Here is a 24,356-nt window from a genome sequence, read left to right on the forward strand (position 1 = left end):
TATTTCTCTCCATGCAACACATGTCCTCAAGCCTCACTAGTCAGGTTTCACTTTTATACATCATCACACTGCGTGTACATGCCTAATAGTGATCCATAGCTAGTTAGTAATGACAAAAATTACTTGAACTGCATTCACTCTTAACTGTTGTCATCATACCAACATAAACTCATCAAGATAACCAAATTTTTAACAATTTGTACTGTCGAAATTTCTGCACTTGTGCCCTTTTCAAGATTATATATATATATTATATATATATATATCTGCAACCAATCCATGAATCAGCAAAACCACTTCATTGTAAATGTCTTTAGATGTTAGAAAGCATAATAATAATAGCTTCTCCCCTCAAACTGTTTGCATTTGGAATTCCCTCTCTGCCTCTCTAACTGTACCAGCATGCAAAAGTTTACGTGTTGTAATAAGAACAATATTTTGTTGCACAAATCCCCACTTAGAATGCCCTATAAATCTAGTCTCTTATTCACAATAGCCCCTTACGTTTTAGTGGCAGTGAATATATTTGTGTAGACGATTTTAAATGTTTATATATATATATATATATATATATATATCAGGGTGGAACAATAAAATTGCCGCCTTAAAGAAAACAATACTATAGTTCTATTTTAAAACTTTTATTGAAAAAAATCAATTCAGGTAACTTCATTATGTAGTAGAGTTGATATCTATTCAATGTAGCCACCTTCAGCCTTAATCACCGCATCAATACGGGTCTGAAACTGGGAGCATGCTTTTTCCACAAACACCAGCGAGAGCTCGGCAAATACTCAGTGGATGGTGGCGATCAGGCTGGCTTCGGTATTGTGGGAGGTCATGTTGGTGATGTTCTCAACATATGACCAAATGAAGTAGTCCAGTGGGTTCAGGTTAGGGGAGGAGCAGGGAACCAATGAGAGAAGTGTACAAAGTCGTAGCACTCCTTCTGAGACTTGTGGGCCGGCATCGAGTTCTGCTGCCTCACCCAGAATCTGCCAGCAACCACCTGATTGCACCAGGAGATTACCATTCTTCACATTTTGGTGTTGACTTTCAAGCAAACTTCAAAGATGTGAGGTGGCATGATGTGGCCCTCACCTGAAACAACACCAAAGACCATAATCATGGCCATAAACTTTGTTTTCATCACCTTAGGCACCTCCCTGTTATTTGTGGCAATTTAGCGATGGTTGTAGCTGTTGTGCACCTGGTTGTGACAGAAGTTCTTTTTTGTCTGAAAAGAACCAGAGCAGTTTGGCTTCTTGAGATGCTTAAGTTTGTTGAGCAACCTGACAAACTTTATTAGTCTGAGGTTCTTTGTCTTCTCAGTCAAAATCTGACTTGTCTGACACCTGTAGGACCTCCACTTCACACATACATTCACAATTGTGTGTGAGATGCCTAAATTTCTGGCAATCTGCTGAATAGACTGCTGGGGAGTTTTATCAATGATTGCCTGGACCTTTTCGATGAACTCCTAGGTCTGAGTCTTCCTAGCAGTGTCTTTAGTTTTGGATTTCTGTTCCGACACCTCTAAAGGATCGTCCAATGGATTGAGCTATGCCCTCAAATGTTGAACTGTCTGGATTTGCATTTTGAGAGTGCTGGCAATGGTTCTGTTGTCATAACTTGGTTCGGTAGAGAGCAGGAGTTGTAATAGTGGTGCATCTCTAATCTCGCTCATTGAAAATTGTGTCACTTTCAGACATGATAGAAGGCTCTTATCGCTCTTGGGATTTGTATACAACTGGCCAACTAGTAGATGGTCTGCAACAAAAAAAGAAAACCAGTTTTCAGCAAATGGAAATGGAATCATGTCGTCTTTCCTAGGATGCCAATTTTATCATTCAAATCTGTATGTGTGTATAAAAAAACAAAAATAATGATGATGAAAATAAAAACTGAATAAATTACAATATTCATCAAATATTCAAATAAGGAATTAAAATAAAGAATAAGAATTCTTAATCCTCAACCCATGAATTTTCAAACAAACTTTTTCCATCAGAGGATAAAAATCAGTAAAAGCATATTACTGGTTAGCATTAATTTGAAAATATGTAAAAAGAAACATTTTGTGAATGAAGATGCCTCTTCAATGGATTCAAAGAAAAATTAAAATGTCAAAGAAAAGGATGATGCAATCAATAAAGTTACATACTTCAAAAGATCCCAATGGAAGAAATCAGAAGAGTGGATCAATTAGAATGACATCCAAAAAATATCCAAACTTTTCATAGGGAATCAATTTACGAATAGAGTTCTTGCCATTAGTAAAGCTTTCTAACAGACAAAATATTTGCAAAGACCAGCTCAACAGAAAAAAATTAAAATCAAAATATATATCTCTACTTATATATATAAAAGTCACTTTGTCTGTGTGTAAATTTGTTCTCTATAAATTCTAAAATGGCTCGGCAGATTTTTTTGAAATTTCACATTAATGTACTTTATGGGCCTGAGAGTGTTCTTAGGTAAGTTTTGTATCATAATACCTCTAAGTATCAAAAGTTGATAATTGAAAAAACATTCCAGAAGAAGGAACAGTCCAACTTTAACTAAAGTTAACACCCTCATATAGCCTAACATCACAAGTGAATTTGGTAAGTTTTATCACTGCACAAGCAGTAGTGCCAGGCATATAAAATCAACAGTAGGTTCTTTGATAAGACAGGAGCACGTTTGAAATGAATGTTTCTGTTTAGAGCACAATCATGATATTGATTGAATCATGATACTTGACTTTTTTCATTTAATTCAAGTCATTATATAAAAATAATTTCATAAAATCAACAATAGGTTCTCTACAGTGCAATGTAGACTACAATGTATTGTGGACTAAGTCAATGTATGGAGGCATATGAAACTTGCTCTTGGCGCACCATGATCGATCCCTGACTAGAGCAGGCAATCAAGAGATTTGATTGAAAAACGGGCAAATTCATCGATTTCAATGACAATAAAAGTATTGGAAGTGCGGAACATTTGTTTATCCTCATTTAATCCTGGACAACGTCGGGTCTCCCTGCTAGTGTATGTATAAACTTTGTTTTGTTGTCTCAACTTACCTTAAACTCTTCTACTGGCGTGGTGACATCGCTGTCACTGTCAGGAAGCTTGTGGGGGAAAAGTGTAGATGCAAGTGCGGAGATGAAATCAGACGAGCTACACAGCACGGCAAAGTCAGAATTGTTATTGTATAAAAAGAGGAGAAATTGCATCAATGTCACTGGGTAGTCATTTACCCAGGAACCCATTTCCTCGGTCTGAAAAAACGAAACGGAAATAAAATAAAGACAATGAGATGAACTTCATTACACAAAGAGTCGTTGAAAATTAAAACAGCTTCAGCGTAATGATCTGGCAGGTGTGCAGCTGAAAATGAGAATAAAGGATCCCATCAATCGTGCTTCACCGGAAACTTGGTATTAACATGGATGTCTTATGTGCTTGGTGTCTAAGATGGTTCAATCATGTATGCTGGCACTTCTTTTAGCAACTCCATAACATATCTGGACATCGCGAGCACTAGTGATCGTGGTGCTACTTTATTAAGTACCCTAAATCAGCAGTGATTAAGTTAGCTAGTGCAAATTTTAACAAGCATCACATTTAGTGCATGTCAAGAGGGCTTTAATCTGCAAACAAAATCATTCCTAGAGATGAATAATAAAATTTGAGGCTGAAGTCCATAGACAAAACAGGAGTCGAACAATGACAAATGATGTCATTTTTTTGAGTAAGAGAAAACTAAGGGTTTTAGATTAATCTTTCATTGGAAGCCATGCAGATGAGCCACAGCCAATGATGTAGACAATTGATTATCTCAATGAATGCTATTTCGATATCTGTCCATTTGCATCACTCATTTCGTTTAGAAAGTTCAGTTTAAGTAAATAATTATTCAGATAACATTAGTCTTTCTTCCCCAAGTAAATAAAATAAAACCTTGAAGAAAACTCAGCTGACATCTCCCTTGTGTCTTTCCTGTAAAAAATGCAACAAAGAGAAACAGTAATGAAAAGAAGTGACTATAAAAAAAAGATTTCATATAAGCACCTGTATAAAGACATTTATTTGGTTTGTTGATTACACATAAATAAAAACATTACAGTGGTAGACTGTGGCTCAACTGCATGAGGAGGTATTACTGCATGCAATCTGACTGATATCAAGCCTTTGGATCAGAATGCATGGAGCAGGTATAATACATTGTTGAGAGTCCAAGACACTCACAATACCTCAAATACTAAAATCGGATGAAGAAGAATTCTGATTTTTATCTTCGAATTACACTTTAGCATTATTATTTTTTTTTTCAAACTACACTTTAACAATATATTTTTTTTTTCAAACTACACTTTAACAATATATTTTTTTTTCAAATTACACTTTAACAATATATTTTTTTTTTTCAATTTACACTTTAACATTATTATATATATCTTCTTTTTTTTTTTTTAACTACCCTTTAACATTATCATTTCTTTTTTTTTTCGGACTACACTTTGACATTATTTTTTTTTTTTTCAAACTACCCTTTAACATTATTATATATATTTTTTTCTGAACTACCCTTTAACATCATTATTTCTTTTTTTTTTTTTCGGACTACACTTTAACATTTTTTTTTTTTTTCAAACTACACTTTAACATTATTTTTTTTTCAAACTACACTTTAACAATATATTTTTTTTTTTCAAACTACACTTTAACATTATATATATATTTTTTTTCGAACTACACTTTAACATTATTACCCAGGAACCCATTTCCTCAGTCTGAAAAACAAAACAGAAATAATAAAGACAAGGAGATAAAGAGTCGTTGAAAATTTAAAAAAAAAAAAAAAAAGCTTTAGCATAATGATCTGGCAGATGTGCAGCTAAAAATGAGAATAAAGGATCCCATCAATCGCATTTCACCAGAAACTTGGTATTAATATGGATGTCTTATATACTTGATGTCTAAGATGATTCAGTCATGTACGGTGGTACGATGCAACAGGGCATGTAAATAAATACAGTAATAAATTTTACTAGATATTTTTAAATTTCTCTTTCTTCCTTGATGTATAATATACATTGTAACTGGTTCTTCCTCGTTGCCACGCTGTTCATCATTACCTAATTTTGGTGTCATCTATTTCTGCGATGTATCTTCTCATCAGCTTCTTTTTGTGTTGTTTGTGGCTTAGACATGCATTGCATATTGCTGTGCATATATACTTGTTGAGTTATAGAAGAAAAATGAAGATAAACCCGAATCTTGAAATGAAGGTTTATTGAGAGAAAAATATTAATCGCAAATACAATTTGCACTTCTTTATGTAGGCGAGAGTTATGTTGCAAATTAGCAAACCCAGGGTATCACCAAATTATCTGAGCAAAAAGATTATTATTATTATTATCATGATTAAATTATATTTGTTTTAAAGAGAAAAATGCAACCTAAGGACAAATATAGTTAAATCACGTTTTAGGAATTTAGTTTTATTAGATTTTATAAACAATAACAAAAAGGAATTTTAGATAAATAAAAACAAATGTTTTCAGAAAAAAAAATGTGCGTTAACAATAATAATACCCAGGTACGTGATACAGATGTCGGTTGACAGGATTCTTTGTGGAAGTGCAAATGATGTAATCACAAAAAAAAGTTTTAATATATACACAGGTGTTAGTTAGAAGAGAGAAGACTAGTCAAGGAGGTCGGTTGTAAAATTCAGGAAGAAGACACCATGGAAGCCGGTGAAGTCAAGATCAAAATGTGAATCTCCAAGATGTTGACACGGGTGTGAATAAATGTTATATGCAATATAACTGTGTGGTGTTATCTTTCAAAGAAACAGGTATGTGAATTCTTCCCGGTTGTTACTGTCATATTAAATGCTTCTCTAACTCTTAAATGTTACAGACTGTCTATTAGATAGACTGTTACTATTATATACACTCTTCTTCTTCATCAAAGAACATCTGTCTAACTCTCCAACAATGGAATATTGTCTCCTCTCATCATTTGAAGCCCTTCTCCTGTACAAGTATTTGTTATCGCTTAAAAATAACATGTCGGTATGTCAACGTCATCGTTTCAGTTAAGCTCCAATAAAAACATTATTCATCGATAATTTTATATCCCACAATCCGACAGTTATATTAACTTAACTATTAACCAGAAAGACAAATTGATGGATAGACTGATAAACTGATAGATCACCATCCATCACCACATGTGATACTCAATAGTTTTGTCATAGTTACAACATTTTGTCATTGTTACGATATTTTGTCATTGTTACATTTTGTCATTGTTACAACATTTTGTCATTGTTACGACATTTTGTCATTGTTACGACATTTTGTCATTGTTACGATATTTTGTCATTGTTACATTTTGTCATTGTTACGACATTTTGTCATTGTTACGACATTTTGTCATTGTTACGATATTTTGTCATTGTTCCATTTTGTCGTTACGACATTTTGCCATTGTTACAACATTTTGTCATTGTTACGACATTTTGTCATTGTTACGATATTTTGTCATTGTTACATTTTGCCATTGTTACGACATTTTGTCATTGTTATGACATTTTGTCATTGTTACGACATTTTGCCATTGTTACGACATTTTGCCATTGTTACAACATTTTGTCATTGCTGCAACATTTTGTCATTGTTACGACATTTTGTCATTGTTACAACATTTTGTCATTGTTGCGACATTTTGTCATTGTTGCAACATTGTCATTGTTGCGACATTTTGTCATTGTTACGAAATGTTGTCATTGTTACGAAATGTTTTCATTGTTACGAAATGTTGTCATTGTTGCGACATTTTGTCATTGTTGCGACATTTTGCCATTGTTACGACATTTTGCCATTGTTACGACATTTTGCCATTGTTACAACATTTTGTCATTGCTGCAACATTTTGTCATTGTTACGACATTTTGTCATTGTTACGATATTTTGTCATTGTTGCAACATTTTGTCATTGTTGCAACATTGTCATTGTTGCGACATTTTGTCATTGTTACGAAATGTTGTCATTGTTACGAAATGTTTTCATTGTTACGAAATGTTGTCATTGTTATGACATTTTGTCATTGTTGCGACATTTTGTCATTGTTGCGACATTTTGTCATTGTTACGACATTTTGTCATTGTTGCAACATTTTGTCATTGTTACATTTTGTCATTGTTACGACATTTTGCCATTGTTACGACATTTTGCCAGCAACTGTTCACTTTGAGCTTCTAAATGGTGTCATTTGCAAAATCTATGTTCTTTCTTGTTTTTATCGGTGTTAGAAATGTATTCGCTTATTATCGAACAGGCGATGAGACATTGCAGCACAAGCACTATCACTTTTATTGCATTTCAAAATTCATAAACTGAGATATATCTTTGAAATTTTTTTTAGCTTGTGTCACCACCTATCAAGCCGCAAAGGCTTGTTAAGGATAAGGGTTTAGGGTTATTGGGCAGAATTTTATTATCTAAGGCAATGTCTCAACAAGATAGATATTAATGATAGAGTAGAGAAAGACTAGTAGTATCTCTTCTGTGAGAAAGAGGTAGCAGGGAGGAGAAAACAGCATCACTCACTAGTTTTGTACTCTGTTGAGGCAGGAAAGGATGCTCTGAGTAGTATCTCATCAGATGTGGCAACAGTATTCTTTCTTAGGACGTATTTCCAGCAGAGGATTTCGTCAGGAGTGAAAAAAAAAGTTTCTTCATATCTTTATTATCTTTATGGATTATATTAGAAGAATATAAGTAAAGAGTCTTATGATTTTGCTAATTTGCATACGCAAGAAAAATCTGAGCATCATGATCGGCAAGAGATGCTTTAATAGCCAACATCGGAGACCCAGTCAGCATCCTGTGAATGTTGGCCCTCCTTATTTTAGGTCACAGAATATTACAGAGCAAATACAAGTAAATAAATATGATGAGCCTAAATCAAAGATTACTCAGCAGAAGAAGTGAACCACAAAGGAAATCAGACAAGTAATGCAATGCTATTACAAAAGCAACCACTTCCCATACAAAAAGACTCAGTCATAACATTGATTTTTCCAAAAAGGATGCAAGCAATATTTGTTCACAAGATTACTGTCTAGGAAAAACGAAGTTAGATATTCAAAAACTTTTAAAAACGAGTAATGCTGTATAAGTTTTTATTAAATGAAAAAATAAAAAATTTTTCCGAAACTTTTGGTGGAATTAACCCTAATCAGAAAAATCTGAACTTCATGATCAGCAATAGCCAACATTGGAGATCCAGTCAGCATCCTGTGAATGTTGGCCCTCCTTATTAACTTTAGGATTAAGTTCTATATTTGCATATAGGTTCGGAAACGTTTTGTCTATGAGTTATAGGCCACTGAAACAAATATAATCTTTATTGTAAACATTTAATATGTACAGTGTGTGTAATAGTGCACTGTTATTTCTACACTATTTCCATGACAAGAATATAAATAAAATAATCCTGGATCTGGTGTTTCTACATACACCAATAAAATCATATGAAAAGATGTTACTAAACAAATATAAAGGTCATGGGGCTCAGAAGAAAGATCTGGGCATCATGATCAGCAAGTACTCCTTTAATAGAACACATGGCAGATCCAGTCAGCATCCTAGAAATGTTGGCCCTTCAAAGGTCAGAGAATACCACCGTCCAAATACAGATAAATAAATATGATTAGCAAAAATCAAAGATTACTCGGCAGAAGAAATGGACGACAAAAGAAATCAGACTAGTAATGGAATGTTATTACAAAAGCAATTATCACACAAAAGAGACTTAGCGTGGGTATGTTAAACATGCAGCCTATCACAAGTCCATTTGCGATCCGCACAGACAGCAACTTTGAAAAAGTGAGGTGAGACGGCAAGAATCATATACAAGGGTGTTAAAAAAAATAATGAGAATTTATCTATCCTCAATTTAGGAAAATCTTTTTTTTAATTCACTCCACTGATTGAAATTTAGAATGTCACAGACATTTTTTTTTTTTTTTTTCAAGTTATCACTATCATTATTGAAGAAGTTACAGGCTGTTACATTATGAAAATTGAAGAGCGATTTACAATCATTTATTCAGAACTTTTCAGATAACTAGGTTGACTGATCATCACTTGTCATCTATTATATTGTATATTAACCACCCTCGCAAAGGTAAGATTATTTCATATACATGCTGTAAATTAGCTATCCTAGGTAAAGTACAATTATTTCATACATGTGTAATACCCGTCCTAGGGTTGGTAAAATATTCTTTTGCTCGAAATAGCAAATGATACATGGACATTAAAAGTTCCTTTCTCCTAAGAATAACAAATATGTTCAAAATACACTTCAATTTTCTCCTTGCTTATACGGTCACGAGCAACACTGGGTAGTCCTGCTAGTTCATCTATATATATAAAAGCGAAAATGTATGTATGTATGTATGTATGTACGCTTTTCCTTGATGTCCACAAAAGGCTTCTTTCAGAGAAGTGCTTGCTCGGTTCACAACTTCTTAAAACTTTTTATATCATCTATAAATTGTAATATCTCAGTTACCCACGGAGCTCGCCTGTCTATTTAATTTTATTGACTTTCAAACGTTAATTATTCGACATTTCCCGCATCGGCACGCGTTACATTCGGTTTTCGGTATAAAAAAAAAGCAAAACTCGACTCTAATAACAGGCCGAAAGCCAGTTGTCTCAAGAAAGCTAAGTAACGTTTGTTCAATGTCGACTTCGTCATATCGAACTGTAGCTTTCATTTCGCTCCTCCTAATAAACAGGGAGTGGGTTTTTAAAAACAAACAAACTGATTTATTCACCTCATTCAAAACTGTCCCGCACAAAATGCTAACCGCTGAATACCTATCGCCGTTACGTCAATCAAAAATGCGCACCTGTTTTTTTTAACACTTTACTATTTTCCAACTGCGCGTTGTGAAGGCTTCATTTTTTTTTCACGGGCACCTGTTTTTTTTTTCCATTTTCGGGTTTTTTTCACATACCCCGAAAATCACCCGGGCAACGCTGGGTACCCCTCGCTAGTTTATTATATAAATCTCACTTGACTGTTTAAATGTATGTATGTATGTTTGTATGTCTGCCTAAAACTTTCGACAGAGGCAATGTATTTTCATGAGATTGGTATTGCTTTAAATCTCGACCCTTCAGACAACAAATATAGAAAAATTAGCCAAAGACATTAATTCCTTCACCCTCAACCTGGGCAGCTTTCTACAAGGAGGGATCGCTTTTTTCGCAAGTCAACATCTTCTTTTTAATTGACTACATTTAATTTCAACGTCAGATGATGGAGACCTTGGCTAAGACGTCAGGTTTATTTTTTCCTCCTTCACGGTACGGGTTCGAGCCTGTCTGCCTACTACCGCTTTTTTTTTTTTTTGCTCAACACACACCTCCAAACATCTGGGCAATGCCGGGCACCCAGGCTAGTCTCTGATAGAACTGCACAGAATTTTTAACCTAGCCTACCAAAGATTGTCGACAAGAAGAGGTGTCAAGCCTCAAAAGAAAACATCGAACGTGTTTGAATATTTGTGCATTTTAAACTATTGTAATTTTGTTGCTGTTGCATTCAGATACAACTGAACAATTTAAATTTTCGTTATATTGAAATAAAGAATGCATTTATATCTGCTGATTTATTTTGTTATATTTTTTTTGTTAAACCAAATATATGTTTGTATTTACATTCTTGAATACAACGTAATTATTGCATGCATATCTCTAAATTAAAAGAAAAATATTTGACACTTCTACAGAATTGGGGCGAGATTCTGTAGTCGATAAATGGAGTTTTCAGATAATGAAAAAAATGGTTTTAACTGATTTTTTTCATCAATTCCAATAAGTTACAATGGTAGCTTCAAAATTATGCAATCGAAATTACCTGAATATTACTGAATTATTAAACAAAACAACTTTAATTGTGTTAGCAGGTGAAAATTGCTGCCATCTTGTTTTTTCAAAATGGAAAATTACCTCCCTGTTGAACTATCCTGTGTTTTATGATCATTTTCATCAAATTCTATTTTTTATTTTCTTTAATAAATAATTTCCTACCTTATCGATTTTCGTAATTTTTGGATAAAATCATCTTAGAAATACGAGGAATACGTAGATACTATTTTTGTTCATGTGAAATTTAGTTTTACGATTTCCGAAATTTCGTGTAGAAGTACCAATTATTCTACAATCATTTTTATTAAGTGGCTCCAGTTATAACTGTAGATTTTGTTTGGTTGTTTTATGGAATATCTACCATTTTCGGCATTTAATGCTGAATCCAATAATTTTGGAAAAGTTTTTATGCTTCAAATTCTTTATATCTTAAAATATTTATTCAAAGTGTTTGGTTTGATTGTTTTGTAGAGGAAAATTGTTATTCTTATTTTTGACTTTGCAATACCTGATTGAGTTTTGAAAAAGGGAAGGAAACAAGCAATAACATCAGTGTTCGGTGCATTTTAGGTCAAGAAGCCAGTATCTTCAGGCAGCCTGATCTGATAACACTAGATATAATTGTAGGAGTGCTGCCCTTTTGACAATACAAACTGCTATGGCTCTTGCGGGACTGAGTTTAACATGCCCAAACATTAGTCTATTATCATATGAATTAAAACCCAACGGTTGATGGAACATCAATACTTTAAATTAAAAAAATATTTTTTATATAAATTGTTTTAGACAAAGTATGAAGCCACTTGATGTAAGGAGCTAACAAGAATGGAAGATGATTAAAGACAGGAGATGTCTATTGGCCTTAGTTGTGAAAAGACCAAAGTTATAGGTAGGAGGAAAACAGTCTGTAGAGAGACTTTCACAAGCTTGCAGTTCTTAGAAAGAAGCTACTGGAATAACAAGCTACATTAAAATAAGGTATTGAAACAATGAATTGGTGGAGACCACTAGACCAACAAGTCAAATGAGCTGGAAAAAATGAAGCAGGGAATAGATCAGACAATTCTGAAGAGCACATGCCATAATAGCATTTATAGAATAAACTGAGATTAGCAACATCACATCTGTGAGAAAAAGGTCGCAGAAAAGAGTCCCATAGCCTTGAGCTCCTGGAGGAGCATAGGCCATCCACAAGTTTGTAGATGCTTTTGTAGCAAGGAGTTTTTTTTTTTTTCGGGGTGACGATGCTGGCCTCATGCTCAACCTCCCCAGAAGGTACATACAGCGCTAGCCTTTCTCAAATGGTCACCAATCTGGTACTGGCCAAGCTCAACATTGCTTAACTGGTGATCTGGCAAGAACCGGTGTGTCAACGTAATTGGCCAGGGACATAGGCCATCCACAAGTTTGTAGATGCTTTTGTAGTGAAGAGTTCTTTTTTTCAGGGTGAGGGTGCTGGCCCCATGCTCAACTTTCCCAGAAGGTACATACAGTGTCTAGCCTTCCCAAATGGTCACCAATCTGGTACTGGCCAGGCTTAACGTTGCTTAATTTTGGTGATCTGGCTAGAACCGGTGTCTCAACATGATTATGCCGTACAGATACATCTGTGGGAAAAAGGTTGTAGAGAAGAAGTGTAGGGCCCATAAAATTACAGATACATTTTTAACATTATTAAGAACCCTCAAATGAGAGAGATTCACCAACCCAAATATGACGACAATACTCCATATATGGTTTCATGATTTGTAGAGATAGAGAATAACCTCACGATTGCGAGATACTTACTTCATTCAGCATTGATCTGACCATGGATAAAATCACCAAAGAAGCTTCTACACAGATTTCAATTTTGTTTTCTTTATTTGCCATGAAAACTGGTTTGCTGGCAGGAACACCAAAGATCACTGTCCAAATCACATCCAAGTTCAGCTGCAAATAAAACAGACACCATTTGAAAGACAACAATGATACACGGATATCGTTGGGATAATACATAAGAATTATTCAAAAGCATGTGATAATACAGACATCATCTGAAAAAGAAATTTATTAAATACTTTATACATTATTATATTATCAATGACATGGTATAACAATAACAAATGAAAACTGGTTAGACGGAAGAAAAGTATGATTTGTCAGCTTAAATGCTATTTGCGTCTGATTTTGAAAATCTGAACAATAAGTTTATCTGTAAAAATTATAGAAATTTTAAAAAATAATAAAAAAGGTAATATGGGGTTCAGGGCTGGGAGTGAGAAAAATTTAACTAAGAAAAGAGAAATAATATATATAATAAAATAAAACTGCAGTTTAATGCTAAGTTTAACATATTGAAGACTTAGCATTTGCATAAACCATCTTACTGCTAGAAAATTCATAATTACATAGGTGAATTCAACTATTAAAGTAAACAAAAACAAGAAACATTAACTTGTTAAATAAAAACCGGGATCATCAGCTGTTTACCACAGGATATGTCAGTGATTTAATGACAGGACAGTGTTTAAATTCATGGCTCTCCAGTGGAAAATACCACTTGCATAATAGCAAGGTTTAGAAACAATCCAGTTATTATTTCACTAATATATAAATTTAAATAAAATAATAAAATAATATATTAAATAATAAAAGTAAAATAAATTAATAAATAGCAAGCAGAACAATACTATTTAAGCCTTAGACTGAAGCACTATTTACTGATATGCTATTTAGCATATAAAATTATGTAGGAATAAAAACGCATAAAAAAAGCTAAAGTACCTTCGGTACCAGACAGGCAAATAGATAAAAGGAAAGAAACCTAGCCATGAAAATCTAAAACCACAATATATGGTTTAAAGAAGCTTTGCATATTTTATAAAACTATATATATATATATATATATATATATATATATACACACACACATATATATATCATAATTTAGTAATTTAAATTTATGATGTGAAATGGTTAAATTTTAAATCTAAAATTTTTATTATATGCAAGACAAAGAATACATTCCAATAACTCTTTATAAAATATTACAGCCAATAATATTTTTGTAAGACCGATAATCATTGGATTTCCATACTAGTAGATCTATTGCATTATATTATTCTGAAGAATATATATATGTGGGCAGGGGGAATCAGTTAGTCGTCTGTGTATTTCAAGGGCAGTTTGGTTTTTAAGAAGTCTGATAGTTAGTTTTTGATAGCCCTTGGAAACAGATGGTATGTTGGTTTTTTTAATAGCCCTATGAAAGCAATGTTCAGTTGGACTTGTGTTTTGATTTGGTTGGACTAAAAGTTTTCATTTCAAGTTTATTTTTCATCAAAAGAAAGCTAGTATCATTGTAAGCTCCAAAGAAAATGAACGTTTGTTAAATGTTTTAAACACGAGCTGTAATTTTATTCAGAAGGAGACCACTAGAATAACAAGTCAACCAAGCTGGAAAAAAATGAAGCAGGAATAAATCAGACAATTCTGAAAAACCCATGCCGTAATAGTATTTATAGAAAAGACTGAGACTAGCAACATCACTGAGCAATTACATCTATTGCGTCGCTAACTGAGCAATTACATCTGTTGCGTCGCTAAATGAGCAATTACATATGTTGCGTCGCTAACTGAGCAATTACATCTGTTGCGTCGCTAACTGAGCAATTACATCTGTTGCGTCGCTAACTGAGCAATTACATCTGTTGTGTCGCTAACTGAGCAATTACATCTGTTGCGTCGCTAACTGAGCAATTACATCTGTTGCGTCGCTAACTGAGCAATTACATCTGTTGCGTCGCTAACTGAGCAATTACATCTGTTGCGTCGCTAACTGAGCAATTACCTCTGTTGCGTCGCTAGCTGAGCAATTACCTCTGTTGCGTCGCTAGCTGAGCAATTACCTCTGTTGCGTCGCTAGCTGAGCAATTACCTCTGTTGCGTCGCTAGCTGAGCAATTACATCTGTTGCGTCGCTAGCTGAGCAATTACCTCTGTTGCGTCGCTAACTGAGCAATCACATCTATTGCGTCGCTAACTGAGCAATTACATCTATTGCGTCGCTAACTGAGCAATTACATCTATTGCGTCGCTAACTGAGCAATTACATCTATTGCGTCGCTAACTGAGCAATTACATCTATTGCGTCGCTAACTGAGCAATTACATCTATTGCGTCGCTAACTGAGCAATTACATCTATTGCGTCGCTAGCTGCGCAATTACATCTATTGCGTCGCTAACTGAGCAATTACATCTATTGCGTCGCTAACTGAGCAATTACATCTATTGCGTCACTAACTGAGCAATTACATCTATTGCGTCACTAACTGAGCAATTACATCTATTGCGTCACTAACTGAGCAATTACATCTATTGTGTCACTAACTGAGCAATTACATCTATTGCATCACTAACTGAGCAATTACATCTATTGCGTCGCTAACTGAGCAATTACATCTATTGCGTCGCTAACTGAGCAATTACATCTATTGCGTCGCTAACTGAGCAATTACATCTATTGCGTCGCTAACTGAGCAATTACATCTATTGCGTCGCTAACTCAGCAATTACATCTATTGCGTCGCTAACTCAGCAATTACATCTATTGCGCCGCTAACTGAGCAATTACATCTATTGCGTCGCTAACTGAGCAATTACATCTATTGCGTCGCTAACTGAGCAATTACATCTATTGTGTCGCTAACTGAGCAATTACATCTATTGCATCACTAACTGAGCAATTACATCTATTGCATCATTAACTGAGCAATTACATCTATTGCATCACTAACTGAGCAATTACATCTATTGCATCACTAAGTGAGCAATTACATCTATTGCATCACTAACTGAGCAATTACATCTATTGCATCATTAAGTGAGCAATTGACACTGCGAGCGGCATCTAAATTGAGCAACAACTTTAGACCAGCAAAACAAGCGGACAATCACAGCCTTTGAAGCGAACGTGCATGGATGCACGATAACAATCTGAGTGCATACTTCAAAGAAAAATAAAAGTTGAAAATTTTAAAGTTAAAATATCAATATATGTTAGTATTATATGCCCGCAGCTAACTCATATACAAAGAGATAAGACAACAGACAGAAAGAGGGAAAGACGATGATGGATGAGTTTGTCTAAAGAAAAAAAAAGAAAGAGACAGATGTAGAAACTCTACTAATGAGAAAGAGAGAGGCAGGCAATCTCTACACATTCCCATCATTACAACTGCCTTTACTGATGGTTCAACAATACAGCTTCTGCTGCCGCACTGATTAAGATCACATTGAAATTGTGACTGGTGTTGGAATTGAATCATAACTTTAAACCAGCACACATCCATAATGAAACTATGTATGTTTTTAGGCTATTAGTAAAAATTTGGTAGTTGTCCAGAATTGCTCCTATGTTTAAAAACAAAAATACACAAAAACCTTTAAGCTGTATATACATATCACAGAAGAAAAAGATTATATTCAAAACTTCACGTAAATTGATCAGATTTTTTTTTTTTTTTGTAAGAAAATAAAAATTTATGAGGAAGCAAGAACTGAGTGTCTTGCTCTGCTATCTTAAATAAACAAAAGGTGATGAAAAGTGATAACTCAATTTGAACTGCTGAGATTTTTTTTTTGTTTGTTTTCAGCCTTGTAATGGCCACGATTTACTATTAATTACTTAAAATCATTAAATGATTTTCTGTACAAAAAAAAAACAACTATTGGATAAATTTATGTGATTTTTGGAATATGATCTTTTTTTGTTCTGTGACAGGTACGTACATCATAAAGATTTTTCTGTATTTTTGTTTTTTTGATATCAGATGAATTAGATAAATTCACAGAAGTTAAAATATATCTGAGAAAAAGGTTTTGATATTACAAAGAACTTTTTTTTTATTCCTCATCCAAAAAATAGTAAAGTGGCAGTTTCAAGCACAAATCTAAAAAAAATATTTTTAGTTCTAATCTCTATATAAATAAAATGAACTCATTTTTTCCCGCTGATTTTGACCTTAATAGGATTAAAAATCAAGATATTTCATGCAAATATAATATGCACAAACGGCAGAACAATATCTGAGGTGTGTTATAGGATTATTATTTCTCAAATTCCTCGATAATCTTAGATTGCTATACTTTTTCTGCTGAGAAGTCACGGCCAAAATCGGTTAAGATCAATGGAAGTGGTAAAATATTTTCTCTCTAATAAATTCCTCCTCCCCCTGCCACCACTTAACACCATTTGGGGATCGTTCACAAGGAACAGTTGAGAAGAGAACACCGGTTTGGCTTCGTAGTTCTTTCATGTGAAGTTATTTAAAATCACTAAACTAAGCTGCAGTGCTCTGTGGCGTAGTGGTTAGCGTGCTGGACAATTCACATTATATTTTCACGTTCGCGCCGACCTACCGTAGTCGTTTTTTTTTTTTTTTTTTTTTTCCTAAACAACTGGAATGGACTTTTCTTGGTGGCCGAACTGTTAACGTTGCAGATTTTTTTTTTTTTTTTTTTTTTTTTTTTTCACACTTTATTTTCCTACTTTTACTCATGACTCCGGGTTTGATCCTTCCTACTTACCTACCATAACATTTTTTAAAACTCCCCCCCCCCGTCCCGGAAACAAACACTCGGGCAACGCCGGGTACCCCCGCTAGTATAGAATATACTAAAATTTCTGTAAAAAAATAAGAACTATCGATTGTACATGATGGAATGGTTTAATTTTATAATTATTGCATAAATTCTGATCAATTTCCATTTATCACAAGACTATCGAGGGGTACCGGCGTTGCCCGGGTGTTTGTAAGTGTGTGTGAAAAAAAACAGGTGCCCGTGAAAAAAAAAAGCCTTGATGACGCGCAGTTGGAAAATAGTAAAGTGTGAAAAAAAAAAAAACAGGTGCGCGTTTTTGATTGACGTGACAGCGATAGCTATTCAGCAGTTAGCATTTTGTGCGGGACAGTTTTTAATGAGGTCAATAAATCGGTTTGTTTGTTTTTAAAAACCCGCTCCCTCGTCTCGAAATGAAAGCTACAGTCTGATATGATGAAGTCGACATTGACCAAACGTTACTTAGCTCTCTAGAGACCACTGGCTCTGGGCCTGTGATTAGAGTCGAGTTTCGCTTTTTTTTTTTATACCGAAAACCGAATGTAACGTGTGCCGATGCGAGAAATGTGGAATAATTAACGTTTGAAAGTCAATAAAATTAAACAGACAGGCGAGCTTCATGGTTAACTGTGAGATATTACAATTTATAGATGATATAAAAAGTTTTAAGAAGTTGTGAAGCGAGCGAGCGCTTCTCTGAAAGAAGCCTTTTGTGGACATCAAGGAAAAGCGTACATACATACATACATTTTCGCTTTTATATATATATAGATGACACTACATTTGATCGTTTCCAGTCTGCATTTTTAGTTTTACACTGAAAATTTGGTTAATAGACACATAAGATATAAGACGGCAAATTTTCTCATTTCTAACAATCTTTTAATTCGATGACTACTTATGCTGCCAAAATAAATTTGCAACCATTGTTTTGCAAAGATCTCTTATCTACATAATTAATATAGGGAGAATTTTGGACAAGCACTAAACTTCTTTGTAAACAGTAAAACTTTTTAACACACTATATTGTTTTGTTCACAATATCATTGGAAATTTACCCCCCCCCCTCCACAAAAAAAAAAAAACGGTGTTATGGCAAATTGTGTTCTTTTTAATTGTTGCACATTCTAAGATGCTTCAAATCTATTTGATCCAGACTCTTCTCTACTGTAATTAACTCAAGAACTAAAAGAACTTTTTAAGCAATGACAGCAATTAACTCACCTGTAAGTCAGCAGGTAATTCAGTGATGCGTTGCCCTAGTAATAATGCCATCAGTAAAAAGTATACCTCACACACGTTGTTATGGTAGGGCAGAATCCATTGTAGCGCCAGGAAACCAGGAACATGGCAGACGTCTGTATTGATCTCACGTTTGTGGTTTTTGTTGCCACTCACATTCAAACCTAAATGCAATAGAAAAATATAAAATCAGGATTTAAAAAAATGACAAAAAAAAAAAAAAAAAAGAAAAGTTATTGAAATGTCAGAATTTTTTAGGTAAGTAATAAAATTGGTATGCATCCGATTCAATAGTTTTCAATGCTAGAATTGTTAATTCGTTTTATTTAGATTCTTCGTACTACTGTTCTCATTTTGAGTGTTATTTTCACGTTTCCATCGATGTAACCTTAAACCTTTTTCAGGTGTATCTTGTCAAACTCGGAGAATCTGCATCAGAAAGAATCCAGAGTTCAACAGAAAGATTCTCAGAGTTCAACAAGATACACCTGAAGAAGGTCAGAGGTTACATCAACTGGAACATTGCGAAAATGATATTCAAGATGAGAACAGTATTCCAAAGAATCCAAATAATTAAAGAAACTGGGTATAAATTAAAAAAAAAAAGTTTTGGGGGAGATGGATGGATGGGTTATTTAACCAGCATATCAACTTTTGTGGGTCATTTAATGCTGAGGAGGTTATTTTGTCATGTTTGTTTGTTGTTTATTAGGTAATTTGATTTTGCTGGAAAGGTTGTTTGGTTGTATTTTGTTTGTTATTTGGGTTTTAGGTTTTTCTGAAGTGGTTATTTGGTTATGTTTGTTTATTGTTTATTAGGATTTTAGATTTTGTTATATAATCTTGTTTCTCTTAGGAATTTCAAGATATTGCCAGGGTCCACTTTGTGAACAAGATCTTTTAAACTACCTTCACGGTAGTACCTCATTCATATCTGCTAGAGATCCACGCAGTCTATCAGGATATGTTTCACCGTGTAAAGCTCATGACATGACACAGAGAATGGGGCCTTTTCACCTTTTAACAGGTACGAGTCAGTGATCCTGGTGTGTCCTATTTGAAGTCTTGTCATTACTGTTCCTTCTCTTCTTGTCTTCTCCCAGCTAGAGGTCCCGCCCTCTGTTCTTTTCCCGAGGTTGGGCTTCACCTGCTGGAGCTTGTTATTCTTGCAGGCATTCCATGACTCCTGCCACTTGGAAGTGATGTATTTGTTGATTAGTGGTTTGTAATCAGTGTGAGGTACTTTTGTGTTTCTGATATTCATTTTTAAAGTTTTTTTTTGCTGCTGTATCAGCTTTTTCGTTGCCTTTGAGTCCTTTTAGTTCTGTTATGTTGAATGGTTGGTTGTAATGTTCTTCGTTTTTTGATTTGAAGTTAATTCTTTTCTTTTCTTCGTTCTGTTTTAGGGTTTGGAATTTCTTTGATTGGTTTTTTGATGAGGAGTTTATGGAGAATTGTTCAGTTAGTTTGTTTGCAATATTTTCTTTGTTAGTAATTTTTATGTTATTGCAAGTAAGGTGTTTGAATGGGTCTTTGTTTTTTCCAGATACTTTTCTTTCATCTCCCATACTTTTTTGATTTTGGTGTTCTCATTTATTTTTGATACAAAGTTTTTCCAGGTGTTCCTTTTTGCTTCTTTGATGATTTTTCTTGCTTTTGTTCTGCTGTTTTTAAATTGATCTACGTTTTCCTTAGTTGGATTCTTTTTAAATTTTCTTAGTTTGGCACGTCGCATTCTCACTGCTTCCTGGCATTCTTTGTTATACCATGGTTTGTTGACTTTTGTAGGAGGAGAACTTTTTGGTATGTTTTCTTTTGCAATGGAAAGGAGTGTATTGTTGAAATATATTATGTGATCCTCAGTCTGGGTGTTTGCTTCTGGTATCAGTCTAGATTTGCAGGAGTTTTGGAATTTTTCCCAGTTTGCCTTTTTTAAATTCCAACGGGAAGGTTTGTTGTCTAGTTCTGGGTTTTTGTTTTCTAATATAATTGGGTAGTGGCCATTTCCGCATGTATCATCACGTTTTTTTCCAGTTGTAGTCCATAATTAGAGTTGGGTCGCAAATTGCTAAATCAATAGCTGAGAGAATGCCTGTTGCTGGGTGTAGATATGTATTTTCTTTGGTGTTGAGTAGGTATAATTGATTTTGGTTAAGTAGCGTTTCGATTATTTTACCACGTTTCTCATTTCTTGTACTATCCCATAGTTCATTGTGGCCGTTTAGGTCCCCCATTAGTATGAATGGTTTTGGTAGTTGTTAGATTAGGGCATTAAGTTCAGTTTCTTTTATTCTTTCACTTGGTGGGATGTATAGTGAACAGAATGTTATTGTTTTATGGAATGTTGCAGTTATTGCAACAGCTTGCATGTTTGTTTTTAGGTTTATTTCACTGTGTGGGATGTTTTTGTTTATAAGTAGTGATCATCCTCCTGTAGCTATGTTTGAATTCTTGTTTATGTAGCTATATGAGCAGTAGTGTTTTATATTAATTGTATTATCTTCTTTTAGGTGGGTTTCTTGTAGGGCAATTATAGCAGGGCAGAAAGTTTTTATAAGGAGTAATATTTCTTCAAAGTTGGGTTTTGTTCCTCTTATGTTCCATTGAAGTATTTTATGAGCCATGGTTTGTCTTTTTCTGGTTTTGGACTGTTGGTGTTTATGTCTACGTCCATAGTTTCGATGTTTGCTTGGGTGCTTCGAGTTTCAGATCGCGAATGGGGTCTTGGTGGGTGGTGGGGTCCTGATCTAAAGGTTGAGCGGGATCTGTTTATTTTGCTTTTATTGGTGGCGGTCTTGTGGGGTTCTTTTGGGATCTGTTTATTTTTTATTTTTTCTGTCATAGGGGTTGTTTCTATGGATGCTGTTGTTTGGAGTTTAATAGGTTTTTGTGGTAGAGTTTTAGTTTGGGGACTTTGTTTATTTCGGTTATATTCTTTAAAAAATCTTTACTTTCTGTGATGGTTTGTTTCATGTTTTTTTTTAAGTCTTCTATTAGTTCTCTCATTTCGTTGAGTAATTTCATGAATACTTCAATTTGGGTGTTTGAGAGATTCGTTTTTGTTGTATTATTATTATTTGGTTCAAGGTTAGGCTGTGTATTTCTTTGTTATCTCAGAGTATTTTGTGTTTTCTGCTAGTTTATGGGCTTCTTGGAAACTTATGTTTTTGGTATATTTTATTCTGAGAATTTCTTTTTCTTTTTTCCATTTTTCACATTTCTTTGAGTTTGCACTATGATTTTGATGGCAATCGACACATTTTGGTGTGTTTTGGCAATCAGTATGTGTTTCTTTATCTCCACATCTCTTGCAAGTTGGTGGTTGTGTACATCGATCTTTATGGTGCCTGTATTGATGACGATTGTGACACCTGAATGGGCTTGGTATGTAAATTCCAGTGTTTATTTTTTCATATCCTATTTTTATGTTGTTAGGTATTTGAGGAGTATCAAATGTTAATATGTAAGTGTTTGTGTCTATGATTTCGCCAGATCTTGTTTTTATCTGAATTCTTTTGATATCAATGACGTTTGATTTTTAAGATTACTTTTTGTTTCTTCTAAGGGGCACAGGGCTAGTTCAGGGCATCTGATTACACCTTCAATGTTCTGTGGGGGTAGGTTTTTATTTTTTGATCATCGAAAAGTATCCATTTGTAAATTTCAGTTGCTTGTTTCTGGTTTGTTATTTCGATTAACAGTGTGCCATTTTTTTTTTTTTTTTACAGTTTTTGGTTTGATTCCTTTTGATAGTATTCTTTCTATTTTGAAAGGAAACATTTTGTTATTTGTTCTCCTTCAATTGTTTCTATTACAAAAAATCTTGGGAAGGTTTGTTTGTTTATTTCAGTTTCTGAGTCTGAGCTAGTCAGATCAGAAACTTCTGAATGACTTCTTTTTTGAGGCTTATAGTGGGCCATTTTTGTAGTTCATAATTTTTCTTCTCTCGTGCTCCCCACCCACCCTGGAGCCCTATATGGGAGGTGTTGGGGGGAACCCATTTGCCCCAACAGCAACAGGGATACACGGGAGGTATACTCGTCTCGTTGGTGGACCTAAGCACCTGTAGTTCATCCATTTTTACTAAAAAATTTTTTTTTAAAAGCCTCTTTTTAGCAAGAATATTTGTTTTTCAGCCGTGATAAGTCCATTTGTCCAGCGAGTTGATTGACCCATGAGCCACCGCTTTCTAAATCTGTTTATTGTAAAAAGGTGGGGAGTGCGAGTGGATTTTCTTGTTCTGTTAGTTAGGTTTAGAGCTTGACGTGACCAACCAATTGATTGGATCGGGCCCGTCCAACCGCCCGTCTAGCCCAGTATGAGGCGAAAGTGGAGCGTTGCAACTGATACCTTTGTTTTCCCTAGGTATTAGTTACTCAGCCACCAGGATCCCTTTCCTAGGGATTACGGGTCGCCACCCATGGCCAACAGGTGGCCCCATTGAGAGGTTTTTACTCTCTGCAGGGAGGCAGTCGGTGTATTCTTATGCCCCACCGACAGGGTTGGTTAGTAGAGATAGAAAAGGAAAGGAGAGTGGAAGGAGGGGGAATGGGGGCTGTTGTTTTTGTTTTTATTTTTGCAGAACATAATCAAGTTTTACAAAGGAGAATAGAAAACAAAAACAGAAAATCAATGTAGGTGCATTTCGTCTCAGGAAGCCAATAGACTGCCTGATCTGGTAGCACCAGTGGGGGAGATGATGCTTACCAAGCATAATACTCATTTGACTCTTGAGGACCGTCTCTGTCTCATCCAGCCACCCGCCTCCATGGCCGCCCTCACGGAACCGCTGCAGAATGTTGCCATTACGTAACAAAAGAATCAGAATTCGGAGAGCCAAAATCACAGTTGCCGAGTGAAGATGGTTCTGCATAAAAAGTAGCAGCCAATCAAATCCGAGGCCCTTGTCAATTTCCTCGGCAATCCTGTTCAATGTAGAAAAAAAACAAACATGAAATGGAATTAGTTTAACGCATTGGAAAAAGAAATGTTGGAGTTTGTAGCATTCAAATTATCACCTGTGTTTTTATTTTAGTGAATGCATTATTGACTCATCTTGGTCTTTCATCATCGGACAAGAGGAAATATATAAAGAAGAATCAAGACAAGGCTCTATCTGCAATTCAACAGAATGACGACAATCCTACAAAGCAATAGTTATTGTGTGTGTGTATATATATATATATATATATATATATATATATATATATGAGAGAGAGAGATATGATAAAAGAGCAAACCAAGTTATATGTTCAAGGGTTCATCTTTATTGTAAGACTTCTTCTGGATGAACTGAAGAAAATTTATTCCTCCAGAAGAAATCTTAAAATAAAGATGAAACATTAATGGACATATAACTTAGTTTGTTCCTTCTCATCTATCTCATCGGAATACTATTTCCATTACTCTCATCATATATATATATATATATATACATATGATGATTGCAACGTCTTGTCAGACGAGTGCCACTCCCTCAGACATTTAAAATCCATGAGCTCAAATGTCTGAGGGAGTATCTATACAAATATGATGTTGCAGAGTCTTAGCTTTGTACG

The 24,356-nt window shown here is 34.6% G+C and overlaps 1 protein-coding gene across 4 annotated transcripts in view; it reads right to left on the minus strand.

Moving 5' to 3' along the window:
* The window catches only part of LOC145266399 (WD repeat and FYVE domain-containing protein 3-like), a 447,754-nt gene that overhangs the window by 102,102 nt on the left and 321,296 nt on the right, over positions 1-24,356 (minus strand). For all 4 annotated transcript variants that reach the window (XM_080122046.1, XM_080122045.1, XM_080122044.1 and 1 more), the window contains exons 32-35: positions 23,506-23,723; positions 18,781-18,962; positions 12,742-12,885; positions 3,072-3,269 (exon numbers count right to left, since the gene is read on the minus strand). In XM_080122046.1, coding sequence (XP_079978172.1) covers positions 3,072-3,269; positions 12,742-12,885; positions 18,781-18,962; positions 23,506-23,723 — 742 coding nt within the window. The remainder of the gene's footprint in view (positions 1-3,071; positions 3,270-12,741; positions 12,886-18,780; positions 18,963-23,505; positions 23,724-24,356) is intronic.

Source organism: Euprymna scolopes, chromosome 41, assembly GCF_053919585.1.
Source record: "Euprymna scolopes isolate OS-2025 chromosome 41, ASM5391958v1, whole genome shotgun sequence".
Taxonomy (NCBI): domain Eukaryota; kingdom Metazoa; phylum Mollusca; class Cephalopoda; order Sepiida; family Sepiolidae; genus Euprymna; species Euprymna scolopes.